This window comes from Montipora capricornis, chromosome 13, assembly GCF_036669925.1.
Source record: "Montipora capricornis isolate CH-2021 chromosome 13, ASM3666992v2, whole genome shotgun sequence".
Taxonomy (NCBI): Eukaryota; Metazoa; Cnidaria; class Anthozoa; order Scleractinia; family Acroporidae; genus Montipora; species Montipora capricornis.
The window spans coordinates 7,471,556-7,480,341 of NC_090895.1; the positions used below are offsets into that span (position 1 = coordinate 7,471,556).

General features: G+C 39.3%; 1 protein-coding gene across 1 annotated transcript; it reads right to left on the reverse strand.

Moving 5' to 3' along the window:
• Window positions 1-409: 409 nt before the first annotated feature.
• On the reverse strand, window positions 410-8,195 carry LOC138029782 (tyrosine kinase receptor Cad96Ca-like). Its single transcript, XM_068877606.1, has 10 exons — window positions 8,079-8,195; window positions 7,327-7,594; window positions 6,423-6,533; window positions 6,125-6,315; window positions 2,275-2,397; window positions 2,107-2,177; window positions 1,477-1,517; window positions 1,236-1,332; window positions 1,052-1,151; window positions 410-753 (listed from the first exon to the last, which is right to left on the reverse strand). Exons 1-10 carry the CDS (start codon window positions 8,079-8,081, stop codon window positions 685-687), a joined length of 1,074 nt encoding a protein of 357 aa, XP_068733707.1. The 5' UTR covers window positions 8,082-8,195; the 3' UTR covers window positions 410-684.
• Window positions 8,196-8,786: the final 591 nt, after the last annotated feature.

The window sequence follows — 8,786 nt, forward strand, 5'->3', positions numbered from 1 at the left end:
TTTCACTGTCGCTAGATACACATGACAAGTACTGAAATTTATCAATTTTTACTGCTGCTGCTGCGACTGCTACTGCGACTGCTACTGCTACTGCTACTGCTACTGCTACTAATACTACTACTACTACTTCTCCTACTATTACCACTACTACTACTACTAACTTACTACTACTACTACTACTACTACTACTACTACCTTACTACTACTACTACTACCACTACTACTACTACTACTATTACTACTAATACTACTACTACTACTTCTTCTACTATTACCACCACCACTACTACTACTACTACTACTACTACTACTACTACTACTACTACTACTACTACTACTACTACTACTACTACTACTACTACTACTACTACTACTGCTGCTGCTGCTGCTGCTGCTGCTGCTACTACTACTACTACTGCTGCTACTGCTACTGCTACTGCTACTGCTACTGCTATATGATGCGCTGCTCTCATTTCTAAAACTTCTGAATTAAAAAAAGAATGGGCAAGAAAAATCTAAAACATAAATGAACGATTTTAACATGGCCTTTTTTCTGCGTCTCTCCTTTCGCTCAGAGAACGGTTGCCTGACTAGCTAACAAAGGGATTAAAATGTAAGACTGCCTTTTTATAGTCTAAACTTGATTCTTTAATAGTTAAACCATGGCGACAATTTCGAGATTTTCTACTCGGCTGTCAGATCATTCACATTGGCGTACAATCTTGTGTCGTACTGACTGAGATTCACATACGTCTGCAAAAGTAATAGTATAACAGTGGTTTCGATAGCTTTCACTTTGATTCTTTGCGACCACCAGCTCAATATGGTATAATGGTTCGAACTAATTCAAGACAGACAATAAGGGTAACTGAAAGCGGGACTTCTTAAAGAACTGGTGAATTTCCAGGACAAACAAAAAAAAAGTGTGATTCCATTAGTAAAGTAAGACTTGGCTTTGAGATTAAGGACGGTACAATGAAGTGCGCGTGCAAACAGCTTCTACGGGCACATTGTCCTATAAATACCCAAAATCGTTCCTCCATTTCGTTACCTTGTCATTCCTTTCCATATCTTTCATTGTTTTTCTCAGCTTTTCAAATGTAGGTCGATCACTTGGATCTTCTTCCCAACACTTCATCATGATTTCATACCTGAATTATTAGGAGAAACTTATAGTCAAGCAGTTACTCATTACCTTTTACTTAGTATCGCAATTGAGGAAAAAAATAATTTACAGATTGCTATCCACATGTCTCGGCTTAGGCATTCTGTATCCTCGTTGAATTTTATCCGCAATGAGTCTGGCGTTTGTGTCCGGGTATGGAGATCCACCTACGAGTGTAAAATTCCTGTCTCAATCTCACTTTGTACCATTATCAAGTGTAATTAGACGCCAATGTAAAATGTAAAACTATTTCCGGTTATAAAGCACACTGCTTTGTCATTAAGTCAAGTATCCTTTTTATTGGATCTTACCAATTGTCAGGATTTCATAGAGAAGAATCCCATAACTCCACCTAAAAAAGGAGCATAACACATATATCGTAAAGATCAGCGGGGAAGCAAGGAAACATACGAACAAAAATGTAATAAAAATTATTAGTAGAGAAACGAACTGACAAGTCTTTGGAGGAAGCTATTTCGGTTGGCCGCAATACGGAGTCGTACTTGCCATTTATGATATAGGTGTTGATGAAATACTAGGATTTTCCCTCTCACGAAAAAATCATATCTTCACTACGCGTGTGAACATATCATTCTTGCCTTTCACATGTGAGGATATACGTGTTATCATGGTAATTAGCACGATTAGCCAATAAAAAGTGAAGTTTTCCTTCACTGGAAGATACTTTTGTGTTGTAATAAAATTCTTCTCCACTACATTAACCTTTTTGTTGCACAATTTGACATTATCATGATTTGTTTTTCCTAACTTTTATAATATTTTCAAGCTCATAGTATCCCTCACTCGTTCGCTGCGCTCACTCGTGAGAGATTCAGCACTCGAGGATAAAATTCGTATCCCCAAGCGGCAACGTAATATCATCTCTTTATAATTCTAAAAGAAAAATAAATTTAACTTTATACTGAAACATGTATACTTACACATCACTTTGTGTCGTGTATACTCCGTAAAACAAGGCTTCATATGCAGTCCATTTAACAGGTAATCGACCCTTGGTACGGAAAACCAGCAAACAATACCGTCAAAGAAAAAGGTTAACTCGAAGTTCGATCATGGCGTATAAACTATAATATCAGTGAAAGCCTTACCCTACTTTTCTTGGTATAAAAACCATCCTGTTCCACATTTCTCGCCATCCCAAAGTCTGTCACCTTGCATCTCTCTCCTTCGCCAACAAGAACATTTCTCGCCGCCAAGTCACGGTGGACAATCTAAGAGAAATTGTATGTGGATGTATAGTACATTAGTACCAAAGAAACTATCTTTATGAACAAACATAATTTCACCAAACGCAGCGTATCTCCACGAAATGATAAAGCAGGATCAGCTGGGCTTACGCCTAAAACGTTCATATTTAGCTACAATTCAGTTGGTATGTATTTCTATAATTCAAACTTCTAATACTCAAATGCGCAGTCAAGAATGAACAGCGAAAGGGAGATTTCAAACCATGCCTAATGTCTCCCCCAATGGACAGGAGACAACCAATTTGTTATTTGCAAGTAGTGTCAGAGTTCAACTCAGGACCTTTCGTGACAAATAAATTCAGTGGTCAGAACGGAAATTGAACCTTAAAATGCCACCACGACGAAAATTTTTGGTTTTCTTTTCGGATTTTTTCAACGTCAATTAACGTTCAAAATAATACAATGCATTTAAATTTGGAACGATAGAAGCGAGATAAGTCAGGAAATAGCCACCCAACAACCGCTACAAATCTGTCCGCCATAAATCGGACGGCATTGGAGAAGCCGGCGATTATTTTGTAAGCGGTCTTCTCGCAAGATTTGGCTCGTGACGTCATACGCGCATCGCTTTGTGGGCGTTTGACAAAGCGAACAAGTCGATCAAGGAGTAATGTATATAATATCAGCAAAAAGCAACTCGGCGATCTGTCACATCTCATAGACATGGGAAATTAGCCGCGTTTATTTTGAGCGTTGCGCATATGACGTCAGACCCCAGGCGATCCAGCTAGATCCAACCCTTTCCTTGCTCACGGTCATTTGCCGTTCGAGTAATAGCGGACAGCAAAAACCGAAAAACTACGTTGCAATAATCATACTTTCCGGGGGAATTTTGAGATAAAAATTGGCATGATAACGGAGAACTTCCTGGCCAACAAGAACCGCGTCCCTTTTTAGCTCAATTTCTTCATTTCTTCATTTATTTATTTATATATATATTTATTTGACAAACTGCCAACCATTACAAAAATAGGATGACAGGATGATAGTAGGGGGAAACTCAATTCGCTTTGTAATACATACTAAAATACAAGACATACTAAATTGACCACTCCCCATAGAGGCCAATGAAACAATCAACGAAATGACTGAACACAACAACAACAACAACAACTGTTAAGAATCCCGAAGGCAAACCGGTTGGCTTTTTACAAGTGCGTCCGAGAAGTTGAATAGTGGTCAGAATGAGTCTTGAACACGGGAGGTCGGGATGTCAAGGCAAGCGTCCTATCCACTGGGCCGCACTGCCTCCTAAGAGTACCCTTCTCACACTCACACTCACACACGCGAGCAACGCCAACGTGCGCGCACACACACATACAAATGAATAAACACTAGGACTGGTAAGGATATTTACGTAATTTGAGAGCGTAAATGTTTGAGCAATGAAGTTTTAAGACTGAAGACTAGGTGAGGACATCACATGTAAAGGTAAGGAGTTCCAGTCACTAATATAACGATTGAAGGAAGAAAATTTGAAATAATTAGTGCGGACGGGTTTTGGCCTAATCTTGTAACCATGGTTGTAAAATTCATTATTCATGAGGGTGCAAACCAAACCCAGAACAGCATTCAGATCACATCTACACAACTGTAAACCCCAATACAAATCAACTGAATTATTAAACAGTAGAATTAACTTTTGATACAAACTCCTGCACAGCTTATTAGTATTCATTAACTTTTGATACTGATCTCTACTAATTAAAATAACAATACTTTGCATTCAATTTAATGTATTCATTCACAAGTGTATTGTAAACGCCCATACAGATCTCCCGCTCATATTTTATCTACTACTTAGATCTTGTGCGATTGCCATCTATAAAATCAAAATAGTGGCGACTATTAATGTCACAGTAACCAAAAATTATCTTATACACCTGAGTCAAACTAAGGTATTTTTTTCTCAGTTCGAGGGAATCCCACTCTAGGTTTAAGAATCTTTTGTGATAATCAATGTCAGAGCCGCATAATAGGCGGGTTGCTTGTCGTTGAATAGATCAAATTGACTTGACGTGTTTTACTAGGTGCGGATTCCAGGCAGGGCAGGCTTACTCAAGGATCGGTCTAACCAACTACTTGAAAGCTACCGCGATACCAGTCTTGTTTGAATAACCAAAAGTTGGCCTAGTCAGGCCTAACAATTTGCTGGCTTTGGCGCCGATAGAATTAATGTGGTAGTTCCAAGAAACGGACGACTACAACCATACTCCTTGATATTTGTGTTGGTCCACTGCCGGTAATTGGTTATTGTTCGATGAGTATCAACATCGATCGCGTTTGCACGATAACAGTCACAGCAGAAACTCTCCCAAACAAGGGATACAGTCACAATTCATTGTCCAGGTGTTGTGGTTTGTGCATCCTGTAACATTCTTGAAGCAAATGTGCAATTTACCGATTTCGATGCTCAGTTCATGATCAGCGTTTGCATTAAACCAAAGTTCCATATCGTTCAATCCGACAATGATGACAGCTTCAGAGCAAAATATGTTGAACACTTTCAGCCACTACCAGCTTTCATTCAACTTCAAGAGCTGCAAGTTTTTAAGACCAGCCATTCCATCTGTGAAGCCTATCAAGCGTCGTTGCGTCCATATAATCGACGGCGATTCAGATTCCGATCAAAAGATGACTTTTAAATACTTTTTTCCCTATTATGGCATGAGATTCTTGCAAAGTTCTAGTTAATATTATTGCAAACATTCAGGGACGATTCCACGTGCAAATGTTTAAAACGAACCGCTTTGAATTTGTACCATTTAGAAATTTAAGATCTCCGATGGCCACGTCGACGAAAACGTCACCTAAAAATTTACCTTTGCTCTGTAGTAACTATTTCGCGATTAATCCATCATATTCGCGTGGTTCGATTTGGACGAAGTATCCTAAAATTAAATTGGTACGAGAGGCTTTAAAGTAAAAAAAAAAAATAAGATTTGTACTTGTACGCTCATGTTGTTTTTAAACCGTTAGAAATGGTGATTTTAGGTACGCGTTGCACAGAGCATCACAAAAAATGCAAGCCCCACGTGCAGCACGATTATATTTCATGTGTCAGTAAGTGTCAAATACATATCAAATGCTCGCTTCTTGTCTGCAATAAGATCTTGCGGTTCTTCCTCTTCTTGAATTTTTTCCTGTTTGTATTATTAAAAGGTAATCGTACGGTTTTCCTCGTTCACTTTGGAATTAGTTTGCACGAGTGAGTTTTTCAAAAGATGAAATTGCACGAGCCGAAGCGGCTGAACCGTATGATTATACGTAATAATTAGATTCATGTTTACTTGCAGGAAGATAAATTCCAAATACACACAAAGTTTAATGCTACTGTGGTTTGGGGAATTACGAATGTAGCTTAAAAAGTTGCACTCAAAGTGATGTAACTTTTTTAGATACATTCGCAATTCACATGGTACAAAAAGCGTGACACTGGAGAGCAAATTGCCCACTCGGACATCTAAAACAAGGAACAAGCAAAATTTAATTGAAGTTGCTTTGTTTTAGATGTCCGATTGCGCAATATTTTCTTCAGTTTGGCGGTTTTTGTACCATGTGATCGCCAACTGCAAAGGGCCCATCATGAATCACAGGTAGTAAGAGTCTTTTCATGGTATTCTTAACATTTATTTGGCATTAATTTAATTTATGGATGCTGGCCTATGACAACCTCCCCTCTACAACAAACCTTTTTCGAAGACAAGTAACACATCCCATCAGCAACCTCCCAAGCGAATTTCATCAGCTGTTCCGAAGTCAGATTGGTCTCTGGTTTCACATCTGGGTTCTTATAGTAAGTGTCGTTGAGTCCTCGGCTCTTTCGCAAATATCCCAGGAGGTCACCAAAGGGAACATACTCGATCAACACCATCAGTGGGTCTATGGAAAACAGCGTTCTTAGAATGAAAGGTGTTCATTTTCAAACTAGGGTTGCTTAAGATATGCTCGTAACATAATATCCTATTACAAAAAAATGTCAATGTTACCGCTTTCAGTGACGCATCCGATGAGCTTGATCACGTGAGGGTGGGGCTTTAATGTTTTCATCAGCTCCAATTCTGACAACAGATCCTTTCTATCTGATGGAGGAGCATTGGCTAGGAAGTAAGGAAGAGAAACTGCCAGAGGCCTCGTTCGATATACAACAGTTGACTTGGGAACACAACATTAGTGTTATGAGTGAAATGGCATTAGCAGGGATCAAATATACCATAATACTCTTTGGTTTGGCGTCACACCGACATCGCGAGGTCACGGGTTCAAACCCCGTTCAAGTCTTGAGTTTTTCAGGCTTCTTTTCTACGCAATAGAGTGTTTTCACTCACGTGATCAGTAACTTTTTTTTTCCACCGAAACGAACGAAAACATTAGCTTGATAAAAGAGCTCAATTCCCGGAGGGTTAGATGGGGACATCAACATGGCCGTCTTTCCTTTGTTTAGGGACATCAACATGGCCATCGTGACGTTACGTCACGTTAATATACATACTTAATTGACCGCTCCCTGCACTTCCTCCACACACTCTATTGCTAAAGCTGCGTCCATACTACGGGGACCATAGCTTCATTTAACTAGTGTCATGTCAGGAAATCTTGGAAGTGTACGGATTTTGAGTCATTTAAGGTGGCATCAAACAAAAAAAATAATCCAAAGAACTGAAAAGGATTCTTGTTATTAATGTCAGTTTTGATTTTAGCGAGAAAATGAGGCCAATAGGAAAAAAAAACGCATATTTAATAATTGATGGTGTTTGCATTCTGTTATTACCGTCTCAATGCAAGCTGACCTTCAGAAAGTAATGAAGCCACTTTCCTGCTTCCACTGCACACTTCCAAAAGCATTATCAAAAAACGAGTGAAAGCATTCGAGAAGGATAAGCGGCAACCAACCTTTCAGCATTTTTACTGCTACTGTTGTTTCCTCCTGACTGGCTCTTACGTTTTTCACCGTTGCCTGGGCAACCTGAGAAAAGGCTCCTTTACCGATGACTTTGATAACATGAACGTCTTCGCGACTGACTTCCCAGCTCCTCCCGGAAGGATGGAGAGGCATGTAGTATCCACCTCCTGCTGCTGGAGTCGCATAGGTCGCTGCTTCCTTCGCGTTTAGTTCGCTGGGAAGCCCTACGTTGTCTTTGACTTGCAAAGATACTGGATTCTGGCGATGATTAATTCACAAAAATGATAGTCTTACACTAATTGTATCTCTCAGTTCAACTACAATGCAAACCTCGGTTTCCTATAACAAGCGTCCCTCTCCCCAAGCTTTGCTTTGAAAATGATTCAACTAACGGATGACCATTGTACCAAGTTTTCCAGGGAGGGGCACAGTTAGGGAAAAGGTAAGAAATGTAGCCTTCAACCAGTGCATGTAGCTTGATTCTGCTAACATCCATGCAATTGTAATTTAGTTCAAGAGAGATGCCTAGCAAAGACACAATATAAAGGAAAGAACAGGATAGCGACGTTAGGTCTACATACAGATATGATCGAGAGTTTGGAAAGCTAATGACGAGATTCAATAGACTCCATCCCTCGTTATTCCATGACTGCTTTGAATAATTCATAGTAACCACTTTTGCTAATCCAGGATTCACGTTCCACGAATCTATTCTTCTAGAAAGACCTTATTAACAACTTACCATAGATAGAAGATCCCCACATCTTTGACACGGACGACGGCGTATTTTCCATATCACCACGGAGAGAACAATAATTACGATCACCAGGACAACGATGAATGAGATGTAACAAATATGCAAAATAGTACAAGAACCTGACAAAAAGGAAGCAGAAAAGCACTTGTTATTCAGTTTAACGGGAGTCCATACACTTGAAATGAATCAATGGCCTTCTTCTGTTGAATTTCTGAAAACTAGACATAATTTGTTTCACCTTTCTCACTTTCCAGAGACCTTGGAGTTGCTAGGGAAAAGAAAAGTAGGATGATAGTTAGTCCCCGTGTTTGAGGGCACTTACCCAACACTGCTGACAAATCTGTGAAGAGAATCACCTTTGAAATGTCAATGCATTAAGCCCTTATTCTTCCTATATAGATAATACCATTTGTTATTGTCTAGATATCTAATTTAGCGATTTTTGACACAGGTACAAATGGCTTTATTAAAATCACATGGCAGCCTATTAAGGCTGAATTGCATGATTATTAACAATACAAAACTGGCTATTTACAGGGCATGTACTTTACACATAGACGGTAAATAAGTCTGGTAGAAACCCTGTGTGCGAAATAATCGGGTTAGCAAACTGACTTTGATTTCTAAGCTTATAAGTAGTATGGTTCTTCGGTGGCAGAAAATGATGAAGCTTGTGCTCGGTATTGGATACTA

Excerpts from the sequence above, each read along its gene's own strand:
- LOC138029782 (XM_068877606.1), bottom strand. Across the intron at positions 2,178-2,274 it reads TTTATACCAAGAAAAGTAGG|GGTCGATTACCTGTTAAATG; the intron begins GTAAGGCTTTCA and ends TTCCGTACCAAG. Across the intron at positions 1,152-1,235 it reads AGACATGTGGATAGCAATCT|GTATGAAATCATGATGAAGT; the intron begins GTAAATTATTTT and ends CTAATAATTCAG.